Source organism: Anolis sagrei, chromosome 5 (genome assembly GCF_037176765.1).
Source record: "Anolis sagrei isolate rAnoSag1 chromosome 5, rAnoSag1.mat, whole genome shotgun sequence".
NCBI classification, from domain to species: domain Eukaryota; kingdom Metazoa; phylum Chordata; class Lepidosauria; order Squamata; family Dactyloidae; genus Anolis; species Anolis sagrei.
Window position 1 is genome coordinate 93,893,993 of NC_090025.1, and position 22,513 is coordinate 93,916,505.

Consider the following 22,513-nt stretch of genomic DNA (forward strand, 5'->3'; position numbering starts at 1 on the left):
TATAAGATAAAAATGCCATGGTGTGAACATTTTGGTTTTGTAAATGCTGTAAATGAAGAGATTTCCAGGTGTCGTACCCCTTTCTAGAAATGTGATGTTGTTTCAAGTGGAAAGAGTATGAAACCCAGTGTGTCATGGGAAAAAATGAAAAAGCAGCTGTTTTGACTAAAGTGTGTGTTGGAAAGGTAGCAAAGGGGTGTAGAGGTGCTGCTTTTTGTGTTGAGATACAGGAGCTGATTTTTTGAATTCTTCCACACTATTAGGCTCCTTTTACACTGGCATATAAAATCCAGATTATCTGTTTTGAACTGGATCATTTCATTCATTAGGTGATCCCTCGTTGTCCGAGTAGGATGGTGCTCCAGGATCAGTGTGCGGTGGGTCTGTAGGTGACTGGAGCCTTATTCTTGATCTGCATCTTCTCCTGCAGTGAGGGTATTGGTTTTCAGGTGGAAGGTGGTCCCGATTGGGGTGGGTTGACGAGCCTTCCTCTTGGCACATTTCTTAAGGCTTAAGGGGCTGGGCATGTTTAGCCTGAAGAAGCGAAGGCTGAGAGGAGATATGATAGCCATGTATAAATATGTGAGAGGAAGCCACAGGGAGGAGGGAGCAACCTTGTTTTCTGCTTCCCTGGAGACTACGACACGAAACAATGGCTTCAAACTACAAGAAAGGAGATTCCATCTGAACATGAGGAAGAACTTCCTGTGAGAGCTGTTCGGCAGTGGAACTCTCTGCCCTGGAGTGTGGTGGAGGCTCCTTCTTTGGAAGCTTTTAAACAGAGGCTCAGGTGTGATTTAAATGCAATATTCCTGATTCTTGACAGGGGGTTGGACTGGATGGCCCATGAGGTCTCTTCCAACTCTTTGATTCTATGATTCTCTCTTTCGCCCTCCATTTGTGCCTCTTCAAATTCTACAGCACTGCTGGTCACAACTTTTTTTTTTATCATGCTAGGAGCTACTTGAGAAACTGCATCACTTCTGGTATAATAATAATAATAATAATAATAATAATAATAATAATAATAATATGAGAGAATTGGCCGTCTGCAAGGACGTTGCCCAGCGGACGCCCGGATGGTTTGATGTTTTTATCATCCTTGTGGGAGGCTTCTCTCATGTCCCCGCATGAGGAGCTGGAGCTCATCCACCTCTTCCCCGGATTCGAACCTGTGAACTGTCAGTCTTCAGTCCTGCTGGCACAGGGGTTTAACCCACTGTGCCACCGGGGGCTCTTGTTCACAGCTGACCTCCAGCTAGAGCAGTGGTTCTCAAGCTGGGGTCCCCAAATGTTTTTTGCCTAATACTCCCAGAATCTCAGCCAGTTTACCAGCTGTTAGGATTTATGGGAGTTGAAGGCCAAAAACATCTGGGGACCCCAGCTTGAGAACCACTGAGCTAGAGCCCTCAAGGGCCAGGGCTTCCCAGTTCTCAGTGTCTATGCCAGAGTTTTTAAGGTTGGCTATGAGCCCATCTTTAAATCTCTTTTCCTGCCCACCAACATTCTGTTTTCTGTTCTTGAGTTCGGAGTAGAGCAACTGCTTTGGGAGACGGTGGTCAGGCATTTGGACAACATGGCTGGTCCAGCAGAGTTGATGGCGGAGAATCATCACTTCAATGCTTCTTCCAGCACGTTAACATTTGTCCGCTTGTCTATCCAAGAGATTTGCAGGATTTTCCAGATGCAGCGCTGATGGAATCGTTCCAGGAGTTGCATGTGATGGATTATATGGCAGTATAGATTCATATCATCCAGTTCAAAGCAGATAATGTGGATTATCTGATTTGATAATCTGGATTATATACCAGTATAGAAAGGACCTTAGTGGCCCACCAGCTTGGCTTTTGTTTTGCAACAGTAAAGGATCGCGAGGGAGGAGGGTTCAGGTAGTACATGAAGTTTTGCCTCTTCTTGAAAAATTCATTTAAAGCAGTTGTATGTGTTTTTTCCTTTCCCAGATCTACTGGTATCGACAAGGAGACCTGGAGCCTAAATTTAGGAATCTAATTTACTACAGCTTGTTCTCTATTGTTATGTTATGTATATGTGCCAATCTCTACTTCCATGAAGTAGGGAAATGACTGATCCAGTATGGACTAGAATGCGCCAAGGTGGTTCTGGGCACTGCGGTGAAAAACGCTCTCAGGATGGATAACTGATCCCAAGTCAAGAAGGCTTCATCAGCGCAAGTGTGGAACGGGTACTTGAGTCTTGATGCCGATGTATACTTTCACAGCCCATGGTTGTGGTGGGGTGAACTATTGCCATACGACATGCCATCTCTGCTTTGGTGGGGCGGGGGAAAAGAACTCCTAGTGCACTTAATGAACATTCCAAATGTACACTTGTTTTTTCAGAACGGCATGAGCTTTCTCCTTTTTGGGAAAAATGCATTTTTATTACACTGTACAAAAACTGCAGCACTGCAAATGTCTGTACTACAGTATAAATAAAAAGGCATCCTACTGCTACAGAAGACAAATCGGTTTCTCACTTGTATGAAACTGAACACAGTCATTTCTGTTCCCTCCTGAAACAATATTTTTGTTAACTACAAATTCGTTTTCACATGAACAAACTCACAGACTGAAGACAAAACTGACTTCAGGAAGCTAATTACAGCAATAAATAGTTTTTTTTTACATAGCCTTGTTGCATTCAATCATGTATCTGTCAAGAGCCTCAACAAATATGGTCAAGAGACTTAAAATGTCAAACTTCTCTTTCTCAAAAGTTTACCTGGAGTGAGCCTTTCACAGTTTGAGCTTCTCTTCCTATGTTTGCTGGACTCGCATAAGGAATAGAAGTCTTTGAACTATAGTACTGTAATTCTTTATCTACCATCCATTGCCAGCAACAGATTATTTAGACTGCAAATGTGAACTGAGCAGTATGTAATACTGCACACACTGAAGTAACAGTTCTGGGGGAAAAATAGCTTTTCTATTGCCATTCATTGGTTTTCATAGTTATTGCCGGACTATTACTTTGTCCTGAAACATGAAGGTTAGTGCACAAAGCCACTTTGCAGACTGTCTATGTTGGTCCACAGCACAAAATTCCCTCATTGCCCAATTTGGTTGCTCTTCAAAGCAGGATAAGAAGGGATAGGGAACACCCTGCTGAAAGACAAAAACCTTGGCTTAGATAAGTTGTGCCTGTAACATGTTTCAAGCTTGAGATCAGCACACTTTTCTGGCCAGGGAGAGTGGTGTTTTCTTTGGAGAGGTGGTCTAGGAGTTACAGGCAGCTCTTTAACCCGACATCACTGTCACACTAGAAAACGATGGCTTGTGTTTAGTGGCAGCTAACTAAATCTTCAACATCCTTGGAGTCTTCAGAACCAGGACTATCCAGAGAAGAGCCAATAATATGGGAATTCTCTCCGTGGTGCTGTAAGATAGGATCTGGAATGAGAAGGATATATAAAAATGGTTGTGAATTTGCAAAAATTCCAGCGAATGTAGCAGAATAATATCATCATATAAAAATGGCATAATCATTATTTTCTGGGCCACTGTAATAATTTTAAACTAAAATGTACCATTCCTCAGAGGGTTTCATCTAGAACAGGGGGTTCTCGAATCTTTTCAGCCGTGGAGCCCTCTTTGAAGCAGGAGTTTCTCATAGAGCCCCAGAAATGTTTATATATTATTACTAGCTGTACCCGCCACGCGTTGCTGTGGCCAACCTTCCCTCTTTCTCTCCTTTCCCTCCTTCCTTCACTCCCTATTTCCTTCCTTCCTTCTCGTCTTTCCTTCTCTTCTTCCTTCCTTCCCCCTTTTTTTCTCTTCTGCTGTCTCTTTTCTTCCTTCTCTCTTTCCTTCTTTCCTTTCCCTCCCTCTTTCTCTACATCTTCCCCCTTCCTTTGCTCCCTTTCCTTCCTTCTTCCCCTTTTTTCCTTCTCTCCTTCCTTCCTTCTCTAACTTTCCTTCCTTCCCATCTTTTCTTTCCCTCCCCCTTTCTTTCCTTTCTTCCTTCTCTACCTCTTTCCTTCCTTCCTTCCTTCTTTGCTTCCATGCTTTTTTCTCCCTTTCCTTCTTTCTTTCCCTCTCTCCCCCTCTTTCTTTTCTTTTCTTCTCTTCCTTTCTTTCTCCCCTTCCCTCCCCTTTCTTCCCTTTTTTCCTGTATTGTCATTTAGCTTTTTGGGGCTTTTAAAGTCCCTTCTGCTGTGTTTTTATGAGTGAAGGACATACATTGGGTTGTTAGGTGTTTTGTGTCCAAATTTGGTGTCAATTCCCCCAGTGGTTGTTGAGTTATGTTAATCCCATAAACTAACATTACATTTTTATTTATATAGATAATGTAATACAATATAATACTAATAATAATATATTATAATCATATATTTTATATTACATGTAATATTACTAATAATATTACAATACAATGGTATAGTACAATATAGTAATATATAATACTGATATTGTACTATGCTAATAATATATTGTATGTATATATATCTTGTAAGCCGCTCTGAGTCCCCTTCGGGGTGAGAAGGGCAGCATATAAATGTATATAAATAAACAAACAAAAGAAAAGATGGAAGAAAAAGACAATACAACTAGTTTTAGGAAGGCCCTATCTGCAGTGCCTTGTCTAAGTTAGATTTACCCGAGTTACCTGTTAGTGTTGTTAAAGGCAAGACTGATTCGCTGTCAATATCATCTGACGTCTGGATAAAGCCACGGGGAGAAGGTACAATAAGGACAGTGTCATCCATGGTAGACTGTTCCACTTGTTCTTCTGTTGTGGGAGAACTGAGGCCCTGTCGTGACAAAATCAAGTTTTGTTCCAACTATGCATTAACTAGACATGAGCTTTAAATAAAGACCATAATCACAGAATGTATAGTATCGGGTAGCCTGTTACCTTATACCTCTGTAATTCCTGTTGTTGAATTACAGAGGTGTAAGTTAGGTGTACACCATCACAACTCACTATTTATGGTGTCACTAAGGTTAGCATTCTCTGCTGAATATATAGTGATCAGAGTATCCCTCCAAACTTGGCCGTTTTGGGAGGGATACAAGAGCAAGGACACCACCAGTCTCGCCCAATGCATCCAGCTATAGGAAAATGGCTGCCTGCTGCTCTCTCTACTTTCGACCAAACAAAGAGGAGTTGGGTTTGGCATACTGTGGCAATAGAAAGATGAAGTTGAACAGGAGCAATGTCTCTTGATTCAGATCAAAACCATATCTGCTTCAAACATTAGAGTGAAAATAAGCTACTGCGAGTAGCAGATGGAAATTCAGTCCCTGTGGTGAGCTTTGTGTATTATTTGTAAATTGAACTACAGCATTATTAGGTAACTTCTTGGCAATTTGAAATGGAAAAATGAAAGATCCCAACACATTCATCACGTCTTTCACCCTGAAGGAAATATGTCACCGCTCTAATAATGTCTCAACAAAACTGTAATGAGGTTTCAAATAATATGGTGTGAGAATCAAACTTGACATAAGGCAGATCCGTTCATTTCAAACACTTGTCAAATATCAGTGGGAGAAAAAAATTACCACCTGAAAGTAAGGGGAAAGTGAGGCCACATATAGGCCTTTCTCCTGGTTGTTTCTGCAACCCTTGACCTGCTAGATCTCTCAGCGCCTCCAGAAGCAACAAATCACATTTTATATTGAGTTTAAATGATGTTTTTAATATTTAAAAATAACATTTTCAGTCTCCAACCATTCCCATTTTTTTGTTTTGCTTTTAAGTAATCTATATGGCCTCCAGAGGTTCCCATGGCTAAAAAAGGCTTTGTGTCTTAATAATAATAATAATAATAATAATAATAATAATAATAGACCTTTATTTATACCCCGCTACCATCTCCCGAAGGACTCGGTGCGGCTTACAAGAGGCTGAGCCCAAATACATCAGTAAAAAAAGCAACAACAGCAATACAGACAATAAATAAACTCCTAAACAAAGCAATAAACAGTAACAATAACACCACGACGCATTAAAAACCAGTCTTCTCTGGTTGACTCTCCCATTCTGTGGAATCACATAGTCTTGATTACTCCAATTCACATTGGATATAGTTTTTAACACCACAGGAAAGAGTAGGGTAATAGTTAGTGTCACAAGTTCCTACTTGTGCTAAGGAAGACTAGTAGCATGAGTTAACAACCAAGTTGTCACTAGTTACCCCTCTCTTGACATGTGCAACTACATGATACACATTTAGCACATTCATGGCTACAATATGTTTAGTATATACCATATATTCTGGTGTATAAGACTACTTTTTAACCCAAGAAAATCTTCTCAAAAGTCAGGGGTTATCTTATACACAAGGTCGTCTTATACGCGGGAGTAGTCTTATACATGAGAATAATCTAATATGTGGGAGTAGTCTTATACACGGGAATAATCATATGCGGGAGTAGTCTTATACACAGGAATAATCTTATATGCAGGAGTAGTCTTATACACGGGAACAATCTATTATGTGGGAGTAGTCTTATACACGGGAATAATCATATGCGGGAGTAGTGTTATACACAGGAATAATCTTATATGCGGGAGTAGTCTTATACACGGGAATAATCTTATATGCGGGAGTAGTCTTATACATGGGAGTCATCTTATAGAATGGGTGCTGAAACTTCCAATCGGATTAGGGAATCTGTGGTTGCCGCACATGGTCAGGGGAGCTCAAAAATGACAATGGCCACAAGCTGCAGGCATCCGGGGCACCCGGGGTATGGAAATAAGAGAGAGAGTAACTCTGGGTCCAGAAAAACACATCTCTTTTACCTGTCTGGCCTGCCCTTGTATCCTATTACTGTCCCTCCTCCTCTGCCTCTCAGATCTCGCCCTGGAAAACTGCAGTGAAGTGGTGCAGGTGCGTATGTGCGTGATCTGAGAGGCAGAGAAGGAGGGACAGTAATAGGAAAATTACCATATTGAAATAAAATGTGATGTTTTTTAAATTTTTATTTGGTCTGTGTTGGAAGAGGGGTAGTCTTATAAGGTGAGTATATTCCAAACTCTATATTTTAACTGGAAAAGCTGGGAGTCGTCTTATACGCCCAGTCATCTAATATGCTGGAATATACAATATATATATATATATATATATATATATACACACACACACACACACACACACACACACACACATACACACACACACACACACAGAGTTTTCCTGGCAAAATTCTATCAGCCTGCGTCCCGCTTCACACCTCTTTTACCTGTCTGGCCTGCCCTTGTATCCTATTACCGTACCTCCTCCTCTGCCTCTCAGATCTCACTCCTGAAAACTGCAATGAAGTGGTGCAGGTGTGCATGTGCGAGATCTGAGAGGCAGAGTAGGAGGTATAGTAATAGGAAAATTACCATATTGAAATCAAATCTGATGCTTTTTAATTTATTTATTTTGTGTGCGTTGGAAGAGGGGTAGTCTTACACGGCGAATATATCCCAAAATCTATTAATATAATAATAATAATTATTATTATTATTAACTTTATTTATACCCCGCAAAATCTCCCGAAGGACTCAATGCGGCTTACAAAGGCCAAGGCTGCCAACAACAGTAACATACACATACACAATAAAAGTCATAAGCAAATAAAACATCAAGCAAAGCATTAGAACAATAAAAAACAATGACATAGTGATGCATTTAAAACCAAGGGCCGGGCCAAGTGTAACAGACAAAATTTAAAAGTGCTAGACTTGACAAGTGATATTTGGAGGTAGATGCAATGTGCAAATAATCCTGAATCTCTAACAAAGTGCATTTGGGACTTGATGTCAGGAGTTTCCTATTCTGGAAAGGCACACTGGAACAGCCAGGTCTTCAGGCTCTTCCTAAAGACAGCCAACATTGGGGCTTGTCTGATGTCCTTGGGGAGAGAGTTCCAGAGTTGGGGGGCCACCACAGAGAAGGCCCTGTCCCTCGTCCCCACCAGACGCGCCTGTGACGCAGGTGGGATCGGGAGCAGGGCCTCTCCAGATGATTGAAGGGAACGCGTGGGTTCGTATATGGAGACTCTATATTTTAATTGGAAAAGTTGGGGGCCATCTTATATGCCCAATCGTCTTATATGCCGGAATATACAGTACGTAAAGATGTGTAATATGTACAATATGACACTTGGCCAGCCTCTGAAAGCAGAAAAAGTTTAAATGGCTACACACACTGATCTCAAACTGTGCATCTGGCATGTCTTAAATGGCCATCTATGGCTTTCCTTACCTCAGAAACGTATGGTCCAGCCAAATCAGACTGACAATCCTCTTCCCGTTTGAGGCTTGCACCCAAAATCTCTTCTCCTGTGCTCACCATGACTCTGTCTATGAGTTCAGTTCTATTTCTGTCACCAAATTTAGAGGCACTGTCTTCGCCATACGTGGCTTGCTCTTCAACAGCCAACTTGGATTGATGGATGTCATCTGGAAAAGTGTCTGTTTCCAAAGATGTCGGAGTGCCCACTAGGTCAACTGGATGAATGTCTGAATCAACAGTAAGTTCCTCCTGGGTTACCGATGAAGGTATTTCTTCGGCTGCAACAGTGCGAATTATGACACTTGGTGCGTGGCATTGTACTGTGACGTTGTCGCTTGTGTTCAGCAAGTGCTCTGGCTGTGGGAAATAGCCAGAAAAAAGGTAACTACCAAGGGGTGTTTACAGTTTCTACCTTGATTTATTTTATACCTGCAGCCCAAATATGTTTACTTTTGCTGGAATGAAGTGAGGAACCTGTGTTCAACCAGACATTATTAAGAGTATAACCCCCATCATCCTTCACTGCTAACTTTACTAGTTAGGTAAACACATTCTGTAAGGCAACACATTTCCACACAAAGTCTAAAGAGAGTCAAGTCCTGTGAATACATTACATAACAAAATGGTATTTGGAGCTCTGATTATTTCCACATATAAATTTAGTTAAATGCTATGTATATTTATCTATATAAATAAAAATGTAATGTTAGTTCGTGCTACCATCAGAACTCAAAAACCACTGGGGGAATTGACACCAAATTTGGACACAAGACACCAATTTATGTCCTCCACTGAAAAAAATGATTTTGTCATTTGGGAATTGTCGTTGCTGGGATTTATAGTTTACCTACAATCAAAGAGCATTCTGAATTCCACCAATGATGGAATTGAGCCAAACCTAGCACAAACCTAGCTCCCATGACCAACAGAAAAAACTGGAAAGGTTTGGTGGACATTGACCTTGAGTTTGGGAAGTCTAGTTCACCCACATCCAGAGAGCACTGTGGACTCAAACAATGATGGATCTGGACCAAACTTGGCACAAATATTCCATATGCCCAAATATGAACACAGATGGAGTTTAAGGGAAATAAACCTTGACATTTGGGAGTTGTAGTTGCTGGGATTTATAGTTCACCTATAATCAAAGAGCATTCTGAACTCTACCAACAATGGAATTGAACCAAACTTGGCACACAGCACTCCCCTGAACAACAGAAAACACTACATCAAGAGACACTGTGGACTCAAACAATGATCGATCTGGACCAAACTTGGCACGAATACTCAATATGCCCAAATGTGAACACAGATGGAGTGGGGGGGGGGGGGGGTAGGCCTTGACATTTGAGAGTTGTAGTACTGGGATTTATAGTTCATCTACAATCAGAGCATTCTGAACCCCACCAATGACAGAACTGGGGCAAACTTCCCACACAGAACTCCCATGACCATCAGAAAATACTTAAGGCCATCCAGTCCAACTCCCTTTACCAGGGCAAGAAAACGTAATCAAAGCCCTCCTGACAAAGAGCCATCCAGCCATAATTATAGATAGATAATATATATGATTCACACACACACAGATATAGTATCATAGATTTGAAAGGGACCCCTAAAGAAGGACAATTATGTGTTGCGTGTTCCAGAGTAGGCAAACCAGACAATCCCTACATCAACACTGACAAAGAAACAGCAAGAAATACTGTTTACCCACAAGCAGAAAGAAATTACATATATTAGAAACCAACTCTTTCTTATTACTTTATATTCCAGATGACCAGACTGGGCCACAGCAACATGTGGCAGGGGGGCAGCTAGTAATCTCTATAAATAAAATTCAATATCTTTCTATCTTTCTATCTCTCTTTGTATGTATTTTTCAAGATGGCGCCCACATCCAGAGAGCAGTGGCACACATACTCTCCATAGTGGCTATGTTTGAAGGCAATGATAAAGGACGATGGAAGCTATAGTTTACTCATCTACAAAGTGCATGTGAACCCCACTGATGATGGAAATGGACAAAATTGACATACATACCCAACATGACCAACTTTAAATACTGGTGGGATTTGGGAGTGGGGGACTTGATCCAGGTTGATGAGAGTTGCAGTTCACCCAAATTAATATGCACTTACTAATTGACATATTCATAAAATCCAAAACCAAACAATGACTACTTCTAATGTTTATCTTTATAAAACACCCAATTCGGGCATTCCCAGGGACCTAAGCTAGTCTATATAAATAAAAATGTAATGTTTGTTTGTGGTATTCACAGAACTCAAAAACCACTGGACGAATTGACACCAAATTTGGACACAAGACACCAAACAACCCAATGTATGTCCATCACTCAAAAAATTGATTTTGTCATTTGGGAGCTGTAGTTGCTGGGATTTATAGTTCACCCACAATCAAAGAGCATTCTGAACCCCACCAACTATGGAATTGAACCAAACTTGGCAAACAGTTCTCCCGTGACCAACAGAAAATACTGGAAGGGTTTGGTGGGCAGTGTCCTTTGGTTTTGGAGTTGTAGTTCACCTACATCCAAAGATCACTGTGGACTCAAACAATGATGGATCTGGACCAAACTCTACAAGAATACTCAATATGTCCAAATGTGAACACTGGTGGAGTTTGGGGAAAATAGAATCTTGGCATTTGGGAGTTGTAGTTGCTGGGATTTATAGTTCATCTACAATCACAGAGCTTTCTGAACCCCACTAACGATGGAATGGGGCCAAACCTCCCACACAGAACCCCCATGACCACCAGAGTGAGCCACAGCAATGCGTGGCAGGGGACGGCTAGTAGCACATATATTTAAAATAATCCTGCCTGTTCAAGGCAGTTTAAAAGGCCGGGCCAGGCTAGTGCGATTTTAGAGAGCCTGGGAAATTAGGTAGTGTTTATGGCTGTACATTTCCAGGGCCTAACAGAAGAAAGTGACCTGGGTAATTGGTAGAAAAAGATATGGCCAATGTCAATAGTATCTAGGGCAGAGCTAGAGCTAGTCGTTTGCAATGGTTTGTTTAAACCACCAGGTCTTCAGGCTCTTATGAAAGGAGGGGAGGGATGGGGCCTGTCTTATTTCTCCAGGAAGGGCATTCCAGAGGCAGGGGGGCACCACTGAGAAGGCCCTCTCTCTCGTCCCCACCAATCGTGCTTGTGACAGTGGTGGGAGCAAAAGGAGGGCCTCCCTGGAAGATCTTAAAAGTTCGTGCTGGTTCATGAAAGTCTGGATATGAACAAATGGGTCATTGTCAAGCATATGCAGAAAGGTTTAGGATATATGACTCTCTTATTACAGAAATTCATTTCAAGTGTTATAACCACATTTTTTATCTTCTTAGCCCAAATTCAATGGTATGAACATCAGATACTTGTATTTTCGCATAGTAAAGATGAAAGGGAAAAAAACTCAAAACAAAATAAACGATTGGATATCAAGTTATTCCAAACAAGGTCTGAATTTGCACTTCATTCAGAGCCTTGTTATTTGTAAATAAAAAAAGTTCATCTTGTTTAACTTTCCGTAGGTTTAATTATCTAGGACAGGGGTCGTCAAACTAAGGCCCGAGAGCCGGATATGGCCCTCCAAGGTCATTTACCCGGCCCTCGCTCAGGGTCAACCTAAGTCTGAAACAACTTGAACGCACATAACAACAACAACAATCCTATCTTATCAGCCAAAAGCAGGTCCACACTTCCCATTGAAATATTAATACATTTATATTGGTTAAAAATTTTCTTCATTTTAATTATTGTATTGTTTTTAAGTGGGTTTTTTCCCCATTACAAATAAAATATGTGCAGTGTGCAGAGGAATTCATTCATGTGTTTTTTCAAATTATAATCCGGCCCTCCAACAGTTTGATAGACGGTGACCTGGCCCTCTGTTTAAAAAGTTCGAGGACCCCTGATCTAGGAAGTGCTCCAAATTCTTATACACATATTTGTCACCAGAGAGTACATCGGTCATCTTCAGTCTATTACCTCATTGAAATGAGATGCACCTACGACTGCAACATCACCTAAAAGTTAAAGTGTTCTTTATATAACCATATGGAATAACTGAAATGTCTAACAGTAAAAACATATCCTGCTAATCTTTGAAAATAAATTAAAAATTCAGTTGTTATAGGAATTAGATAATTTGTGAACTTGGGACATGACCAAAAATAGGAAAAAATATTTAATGCAGCAGAATCGTATTTGTAGCATTTGTCTTCTATTTATAAATAAATCTGACTAAGTTTGAAAGATGCCAAATACTCTCAAAATATTGATTTACAACTCTGACCCCAAACCCCTCTTTTACTCTACACTCTCAACTTTAACCAATCTACATCTTTATCCTTATGTTGTTCATTCGTTCAGTCGTCTCCGACTCTTCGTGACCTCATGGACCAGCCCACGCCAGAGCTCCCTGTCGGCCGTCACCACCCCCAGCTCCCTCAAGGTCAGTCCAGTCACTTCAAGGATGCCATCCATCCATCTTGCCCTTGGTCGGCCCCTCTTCCTTTTGCCTTCCACTTTCCCCAGCATAATTGTCTTCTCTAGGCTTTCCTGTCTCCTCATGATGTGACCAAAGTACTTCAACTTTATCCTTATATCTAATCTAAAGTTCTTGGCTATTTTACTATAATCATGTTTTTTTTAAAGATTAAATAAAGATTATTTTTCAAAATATTGATTTACAAAACTTCCCTGTCCATCAGCTCTTTTTTCCCATTTCTCTTTTATTGATACATACGGATAAGGCATGAACGATAATCTGGTCTGGAGAGGCTGGTGCAGCGGCAGCTGTGAGGGTCACTGTTGGACTAGTAGTGAGTGTCAAAGGCAGGCCCTGGTTGGCGCTTGTTTGGAGTAAGTAAGTCCCTGGCGTTCCAGTGGGCTGCAGATGAAAAGACTGGCACAAGAGAAAATGAGATCAACACAATGAACTCAACAGAGAGACTTCATCAAAAACATTGTGGCAATGTCTATCTAGAACACTGGTTCCCAACTTGTGGTCCGTGGACCACCAGTGGTCCACAAGAACAAAAATGTGCTCCGCGGCCTCACCATTGCTACATTGTTACCTTGAAACCATGTGGCAATGAGAGCGACTGGTCTCGCAAAACCCTCTTATTGTGCCAAAGCAACAGAGATTACTACTACCACATCAGCTCTAGATTATTAAATATGGTTTTCTGTGGGCGAGCAGATGGCAACTACTGGATGGCATATGTTCTGTATTGGAAACTAGAGCTGATGTGGTCTATCCAATGTAATTTTCTGAATCAGCACCCCAAATAACCAAATCGAATTTGAAGTTGACCAAAAACTGATTCATAACCCTTCTGGTAAAAATGTTGGAGAGTTGTCCGTGGTCAAAGTGATCCCTGTTCAACTGATCCCTGGTAAAAAAAAAAAAAAAGGTTGGGAACCACTGATCTAGAAGGACTCAGGAATCCCTTTTCTAACAATAGGATAATTGAAAACCTCTTTTAAAATCTTGGAAATATAGAGTAACTGCCACAATGCTATCACCATGTCTTTCCCCCCATAGACCACTCTAGGTTGTACAATGTAATAATGCACTTTATTTATATTCCGCTTTGTCTCCTGGAAAGACTCAGAGCGGACTTATAATATACGAGGGGTATTTTTAAAGTAAGGTCCGTTTTGTTGTAGACACTAGTAGTTCGCGCGCATACCGCAACGAGCTCGTGCGTCGTGTACCGGCATGCCTCGGGAACAACTGTGCTCAGTTTCCGCTCTGTAGCTAACCTGTACGGTTCTGTTCTGTGCTTTAAAAACTGTTTAGGACTATCAACTCACCCGCCGCATGTGAGGTTTGCTCAGTGATACAGTTTTTGTCAGCAAGGAACCTGCCTGCTGCAGAAATCCATCAACAGATTTGTGAAGTGTACGGTGATACTGTTATGAGTGAAAGCAAAGTGCGTAAGTGGATACGACAATTCAAAGATGGGCGTGACAACATCCATGATGAGGACCGCTCCGGTCGCCCTTCTTTGATTACAGACGATTTGATTTGATCGCACACTCAAATCTTTGGTTTTTGTGGTCCTCTGTTAGGAGTTTCGGGACCCAACGGGAGCACAGTTTCCTAAACTTTAGGTGTTCAGAAACAATGTTGTAAAGCACTGATCTCGACACGTCAGGAAATTCGTTTGAGAGACCTGTTATTGTGAAGCACCTGTTCTCACGAATCCTCGCTTCAACTGAAGCCACCAAATCATCTGTAATCAAAGAAGGGTGACCGGAGCGGTCCTCATCATGGACGTTGTCATGGCCATCTTTGAATTGTTGTACCCACTTACGCACTTTGCTTTCATTCATAACAGTATCACCGTACACTTTGCAAATCTGTCAATGAATTTCTGCAGCAGATAGGCTCCTTGCTGATAAAAATCGTATCACTGAGCGAACCTCACATGCGGAGGGTGAGTTGATAGTCTTAAACATTTTAAAAGCACAGAACAGAACCGTACAGGTTAGCTACAGAGCGGAAACTGAGCACAGTTGTTCCCGAGGCATGCCGGTACACGACGCACGCGCTAGTTGCGGTATACGCGCGAACTACTAGTGTCTACAACAAAACGGACCTTACTTAAAAAATACCCCTCGTACACATATAAGGAAAACACTTAATCCCTTTTACACACAGAAAGCAATAACATACAACATAGTCAAAGATAAAGGCCTCCTCCTTTTTCCATCTCCGGTGTCTGGAGGCGATGTTCAACTCCAGCCATGGGGAGGTGCTCTTGTTCCATTTTTCCATGCCGAGGAGCCTGTTGTTCATACATATCTCCAATTGTGTTGCCGGCAGGTCTATATCTGCATGGGATGCCCATTTACCTTCCCACCAAGGCAGTACCTATTGATCTACTTTCATTGAATGCTTTCAAACTGCTAGGTTGGCAGAAGCTGGGCTGACAATTGGGAGCTCACCCAGACTCGTGATTTTGAACTGCCGACCTTCCGGTCAGCAGATTTTCTAAAGCTAGCAGTTTAACCAGCTGTGCTATCATGGCCCTCTTCTCTTCTCTTCTCTTTTTTTTTTTGGAATTTTATTAAGGTTTTTAAAGGGATACATCTAAAGGTTTTTAATCAACAGCATGTTGTGTATTCAAATAATAATAATAATAATAATAATTCAAAAAATAATCCAAAGTCAGATACACACCACCATCAAAGTTTGCCCAGATACACAATCGTCATCTAAGTTTGAGTACTAAATTTTGGAGTTTTTGGACTGACATCTTCCAAAGCCACATACACAACTGCCATCTAAGTTTGCATCATCTAAGTTTGAATCCTTAGTTTTGGAGACTTTGGAGTTTTTGGACTGACATCTTCCAAATCCAGATACACAACCGGCATCTAAGTTTGAATACTAACTTTTGGAGACTTTTGAGGTTTTAGAGTGACACCTTCCAAAGCCCGGATACCCAACTGCCATCTAAGTTTGAAGCCTGTCATGATATGGAAATGTAGATCCAACCCAAGAGAAAAAGACAGCGTTGTTCAGGTTCCTTTCCTGTTTCGATGAATTTTGGGGGGGAACTTTGCAAGAAGATGAAGAAGAAGAGAGTCCAACTTGTAGGTTGTGAAGTCTGGGAAAAGTTTGGCAAATGGGGGAAAGTCCCTTTGTATGAATTGCAAAGAATTCTTGGTTTATATGTTTCAATAAAAGTTGGTTTTGAGCATCCAAATAATAATAATAATAATAATAATAATAATAATAATAATAATAATATAGGGGTTGGGAAAGGGGAGGGAGAGTAAGAAGGGAAGAAGAAGATTGATTTTATTGATTGTGATGTATAATTGATTGTTTGAATTGTTTATAATAGTTTTAATTGCTGTTTATATATGTTTTATTTTTATTGTTTGTGTAGGCATGGAATTGTGCCTTTTGTAAGCCACCCTGAGTCCCCCCTCGGGGGTTGAGAAGGGCGGGGTAGAAATACGCAAAATAAATAAATAAATAAATAAATACGCCTTTCCCAATCTTGAACCAGTCTGTTGTTCCATGGTCAGTTCTTACTGTTGCTACTTGGTCCTTATACACATTTCTCAGGAGAGAGACAAGGTGATTTGGTATGTAAATACCACCAAGAACTTGCCACAATTGGTTCTTAACGAATTTTTAAAGGAAGAGAATAGCTGATGTCTCCAGTTGAGACAATCCCCTCCCACAACATCCTATTTCTGGATGATCTCATTTTTAAAATCCTGGTTTCAAGTCAAAGAAGCAGAGAAGTATGGTACAATTATGCTGGTTTTATGGTACCTACTGGCAGAATCTCAAAGGTCTGTAGTGTTCCACTATTTAGCGTTATCGTCTCAGAGTCAACCGAAGCCGCAGGGGAGTCAGCAGAAGCTATGGGAATGAAAGGGAAAATACACATTGATAGGTTTTAAAACATCTTTTAAATATTGAAGTGATAGAACATAAAGTAGAATTGAACGATATATGCTGCTGGACTACGCTTCCCACTTATGACCCCTTTCCACCTGAGGAATTTTCATGTTATCCCAGGTATATAGTGTGAAGAGGCCGTTAAACTGCTGCCACCAATTGTAACGATGACCGTCGTAATGCCACCGAATACCACCAATTGTGAAGGTGCGCGTGGTAAAGCACCCACTGCCACCTTATCTATGAGGGAAGCCGGGCAACGATCAATATCAGCCTAGGAACTATTTTATAAAGGGACTGTTTCTGGCTGACTTTATTATTGCAGGCTGTTCAACTTAGAAGAAACTGTATCAGGCAGGACTTGAGGAGAACAGTAACAAGTTTATTTTAACAGCAGTATAATAAGTTTAACTGTTTCTTCAAAAGAGACATAAATCTTGATGGTTACATTGGAAAGGTTTCATGAGTAAACTCAGGCAAACACTTCATAAGGTTTCACAGCTGGCACAACAGGCTTAAACCCAGCCAAACCTTGATTCTTAATTCAGAATCAACAACCCCCTGTACCGGGTCCTTCTCTGCAACCACTTTGGTCACCAATTGGTGCCCTGAATCTCCAAGAGATTCAGTTTTTCCCTATAGCACACTGGCTACAGACACATTCCCTGAATCTCCACCAAAAGATTCAGTGTCCTCTCAGTAGCTCTCCGGCCACTGACTGACTTTTTTAAAACACAGCTGCCTCTGAAGAGGCAGTTGGCTCCGCCCCTGTTGCTATGGCAACTTAGCTAACATCAAGCCACTCTCTCCAACAAAACATAATCTCCCATACTTACCATCCTTAAACCATTGTCCAAACTACACATAACCAAAGGAATAAAACTACACATCGTCACATATAGATAGATAAAATAAGTATAAAAATAAAATATTAATGGTAAGAAATCAGGATGATTTTCCTTTTTGTGGAGACAAGCTGAAGCATTTTCTTCAGAGTAAACACCACAACTTGTTGCTAACAGATTAGTGTTAGTATCAAGGTGACATTCAGACCTTTATTCTTGCCCAACATTGATTGAGCTAAGGGGACCCACAGTATAAGAGGCCATGATCTAGAAATCGCCTTTACCAGTGGCAGCAGTAAAAGAACTTTATTAGAAGTTGGGAGAATTCAAAACACACAAAATCCTTCTTACAGTGTATGTACTGAGTACAGGTATGTGTATGCACATATGGAAGAGGTGTACGCTATATGTCTTTCTGATCTCTTAATAATAATAATGGTGTTGGCCTACAAAGCCCTAAACGGTTCCGGCCCAAAATACCTGTCTGACCGCATCTCGGCCTATGAGCCCACGAGGACTTTGAGATCGTCTGGGGAGGCCCTTCTCTCGATCCCGCCTGCCTCACAGGCACGCCTGGCGGGGACGAGGGATAGGGCCTTCTCGGTGGTGGCCCCCCGGCTGTGGAACACCCTCCCTGTAGACATCAGACAGGCGCCCTCCTTTATGACATTCCGCAAGAGACTAAAGACGTGGTTGTTTGAGAAGGCATTTGATTAAGTGCTACAACAATTGGCAATGATGATTGGAACGGAACATGGATAACGAGATTGGATTGTGATTCTATGATGAGACGGCGCGAATGATTTAGTGTAATTGTATTATTGATAGTGATGTTGTTATTGTTGTTTGTGATATTGCCTATATTGTAATTTGTTTTTATATGTTGTTCACCGCCGGGAGTCGCCCTAGGGCTGAGAACGGCGGTCTACAAGTGCAGTAAATAATAAATAAATAAATAAATAAATAAATAATAATAATAATACTTTATTTATACCCCGCTCCATCTCCCCCAAGAGGACTCGGTGCGGCTTACATGAGGCCACGCCCATCAGTACAATACATCACAATACAACTCAAAAACGTAATAAAACCAAAAAAATAAAATACATGAAATGCAAAACAATGTAATAAGCAACACAACAGTATAACAGTGCTACACTAACTGGTAATGACAACTGGAACGGAATATGGATTACGAGATTGGTTATGATTCTACGATAAGACGGAGCAGATTATTTTAGTGTAATTATATTTATTTATTTATTTATTTATTTATTTGCTGCATTTGTTAACCGCCGTTCTCAGCCCTAGGGCGACTCACGGCGGTGTACAACATATAAAAGACAATTTACAATAAGCCACGACAACAAAAACCAATATATCACTAATACACAATTATCTAATTACACTAAAAAATCCGCTCCGTCTTATCGTAGAATCATAACCGATCTCGTAGTCCATATTCCGTTCCAGTTGTCATTTCCAGTTACTGTAGCACTCAGTTAAATGCCTTCTCGAATAGCCATGTCTTCAGGCTCTTACGGAAGGACATAAGGGAGGGCGCCTGTCTGATGTCAACAGGGAGGGTGTTCCATAGCTGGGGGGCCACCACCGAGAAGGCCCTCTCTCTCATCCCCGCCAGACGTGCCTGTGAAGCAGGCGGGATCGAGAGAAGGGCCTCCCCAGACGATCTCAAGGTCCTCGTGGGCTCATAGGCCGAGATGCGGTCCGAAAGGTATTTTGGGCCGGAACCGTTTAGGGCTTTGTAGGATAACACCAGCACCTTAAATTGGGCCTGGTAGCAGATCGGCAGCCAGTGGAGCTGGAACAACAAGGGCGTTGTATGCTCCCTGCGTCCCGCTCCTGTTAGTAACATGGCTGCCGCGCGCTGGACTAGCTGAAGCTTCCGGGCCGTCTTCAAGGGCAGCCCCACGTAGAGAGCGTTGCAGTAGTCAAGGCGGGATGTGACCAGAGCGTGTACCACCGTGGCCAAGTCAGACTTCCCAAGGTACGGGCGCAGCTGGCGCACGAGCCTAAGCTGTGCAAATGCTCCCCTGGTCACCGCTGAAACCTGGGGATCCAGGCTCAACGATGAATCCAGAATTATATGACTGTGTATTAGTGATATGTTGGTTTTTTTTTCGTTATGGCTTATTGTAAATTGTCTTTTATATGTTGTACACCGCCGTGAGTCGCCCTAGGGCTGAGAACGGCGGTCAACAAATGCAGCAAATAAAAATAATAATAAATAATAAAATCAGACATTAAAACAAAAAAGATTTTGCTGGGCAGGGCCAAATTCAGAATAAAATTTTAAAGCACTGGGAGATAGGACAATGTCAAACATTGGTAGGAGGATCCGGGATGAGGAGGGATTTAACTGCATGAACCATAAGATAAACTGCTATTGAGGTCATTTTGTGGGGGAAAAATGGTCAGGGAGTATCTTACATTCAATCACTGAAGGCATATTGGAATAAGCAGGTTTTCAGATTCTTCCTGAAGATTGCCAGTGTAGAGGATTATTATTATTATTATTATTATTATTATTATTATTATTTTTATTTATACCCCGCTAACATCTCCCGAAGGACTCGGTGCGGCTTACAAAGGCCAAGGCCCTCAATAAAGCAAATTAGGGTTTTATTTAAAACTCTAAAATTACAACAGCAAAACAGCAGAGAGGAAACAACCAGGCACATCTTAACACCTCTCAACAAAAGATTTTCCCAGGCTCAGCCAGGCCTTCAAATGCTAATGAAGGTGGTCAGTTGAAACATTCACACCTAGCTCCAGCAGAGAAGAGCTCTTTGCCCCACCCCAGCCATTCCACAGATATATAAACCCATTGTCCTAATTCCAACAGACCTCACTACCTCTGAGGATGCTTGCCATAGATGCAAGCAAAACGTCAGGAGAAATGCCTCTAGAACAGGCGTGGGGAACCTTCGGCCCTCCAGGTGTGGTGGACTTCAAGTCCCACAATTCCTTGAGGCCAAGGTAAGCCTTTGGGGCGAATGCTGAGCCTCAAGGAATTGTGGGAGTTGAAGTCCACCACACCTGGAGGGCCGAAGGTTCCTGACCCCTGCTCTAGAACATGGCCCTATAGCCCGAAAAAACCCAGAAGAACCTAGTGATTCCAGCCATGAAAGCCTTCGACAATACATCAAATTAGGGTTGCCTAATATCTCTGGGGAGTGGGTTCTAGAGCCGAGGGGCCACCACAGAGAAGGCTTTCTTTCTCATCCCCAAAAGTCGCACTTGTGATGCGGGCGGGAGCGAGAGAAGAGCCTCTCCGAAAGATCGAAGAGATCATGTAGGTTTGTAAATAGATGTGTGGGTTCTTATGTCAGAGGTGGGCAACAGTGAGCGGCTAGAAGGCTACATGAGCCCACAAATTGAACTTTGGGGGCCACACTCTTGTAAATAAATCAAACATTTGGCTGCTACTGATGAATATTGGCATCATCACTGAAAAAATGTGCATAATTCCACCACAATACACCTTGAATGGGATTCTTCTTGGTGTTGTTGTGTGCCTTGAAGTTGTTTTTGATTTATGGCAACCCAAAGACTGGGTTTCCAGAGGCTAAGAGTGTGTCACTTGTTCAAGGTGTCACCCAGTGGGTTTTCATGGCTGAGTGAGGATTCAACTGTATTCTCCAGAGTTCTCAATTCTCAAACCACCCTGGCTACACAATTTTATAATGCATAATCTGTGTGCACAACAGAGGAAACATACATGCTCATGGAAGAAGCCACCTTCCAGCTACTCCCAAATGCAGATTATTATTATTATTATTATTAAACTTTATTTGTACCCCGCTAGCATCTCCCAAGGGATTTGATGCGGCTTACAACAGGCCGGAGCCCAACACAACACAATACAACAGTACAACAATACAATATATAGCAAATAAAACAGTTAAAGCAGAAAAACAACAGTGATAACAATACAACAGGACATTATTAAAACTGAGCTGGCTGAAGTGGGGTACAGGGTTAAAAGTGCTGAAAAAAGTGTCAGGGGGATATGAGATTAAAGTATAAGTGCGGTGTGCGTTGAGGGTGATCTTGACTCTACTAAAGTGCTTCTGGGCTTTGATAGTGGGGTTCCTAATCTGAGAAGGCACGTTGGAATAGCCAGGTTTTCAGGTTTTTTCTAAAAACCGCCAAGGTGGGGGGCTGTCTGAGATCTTTCGGGAGGGCATTCCAGAGGCAGGGGGCCACCACAGAGAAGGCCCTGTCCCGCGTCCCCACCAGACACGCCTGCGAGGCAGGTGGGATCACGAGCAGGGCCTCTCCTGATGACCGGAGCGAGCGTGTGGGTTCGTAGACTGTGATGCGGTCTCGTAGGTAGGATGCTCGAATTTCTAGATGCCAGGGAGTCCCTTGATTGTAAGAAGGGTGATTGTGAAGAAACAAGACATTAATTTCAGCCACTTACAGACATGGGTAATCTGGACTGGAATCTGTAATGCTGCCATGGGCCCTTGGGAATGGCTTGAATTCTCATCCAGACGGGCCACTCGAATCTGCAGGTGCTGAACTCCAGAACCAGAATGATTGCTTGGCAAGGATTTATTTTCTGAAAGCTGGTGCCCTGGAGTGTTTTTTTGGCTTTCATTAAGCTGTTTCAGACCTTTTATGAGAACTAAAAAACAAACAAACATATTGAAAATATACGAATAAAGAGAAAACCTGCATTATAAAGTCATCTTCACAATTTATTTCCCTGTCCCACAATGTAAGGTCACAGTTAAAAATCACAATTCATTTTTCTGTTTAAATACTTTATTATTATTATTATTATTATTATTATTATTATTAATTTCGAGCACTTCCACCCCGCTCTTCTCAACCCCCGAAGGGGGACTCAGGGCGGCTTACAAAAAGGCACAATTTGTTACCAGCAATATACATAGTCAGATAAAATACAAAACAACAATTATAAATAGTTAAAAACAG

At 41.7% G+C, this 22,513-nt stretch overlaps 2 protein-coding genes across 3 annotated transcripts in view; one reads left to right on the forward strand and one right to left on the reverse strand.

Moving 5' to 3' along the window:
* Window positions 1-2,485, forward strand: part of TMEM243 (transmembrane protein 243) — a 39,175-nt gene extending 36,690 nt beyond the window's left edge. For both annotated transcript variants that reach the window (XM_060778202.2, XM_060778203.2), the window contains exon 5: window positions 1,962-2,485. In XM_060778202.2, coding sequence (XP_060634185.1) covers window positions 1,962-2,084 — 123 coding nt within the window. In that variant the 3' untranslated portion in view covers window positions 2,085-2,485. The remainder of the gene's footprint in view (window positions 1-1,961) is intronic.
* Window positions 2,486-3,027: 542 nt separating this feature from the next.
* The window catches only part of DMTF1 (cyclin D binding myb like transcription factor 1), a 70,676-nt gene continuing 51,190 nt past the window's right edge, over window positions 3,028-22,513 (reverse strand). Inside the window, exons 12-17 of the mRNA XM_060778201.2 lie at window positions 21,993-22,199; window positions 16,576-16,661; window positions 13,017-13,175; window positions 8,222-8,608; window positions 4,627-4,771; window positions 3,028-3,410 (exon numbers count right to left, since the gene is read on the reverse strand). Coding sequence (XP_060634184.2) covers window positions 3,301-3,410; window positions 4,627-4,771; window positions 8,222-8,608; window positions 13,017-13,175; window positions 16,576-16,661; window positions 21,993-22,199 — 1,094 coding nt within the window. The 3' untranslated portion in view covers window positions 3,028-3,300. The remainder of the gene's footprint in view (window positions 3,411-4,626; window positions 4,772-8,221; window positions 8,609-13,016; window positions 13,176-16,575; window positions 16,662-21,992; window positions 22,200-22,513) is intronic.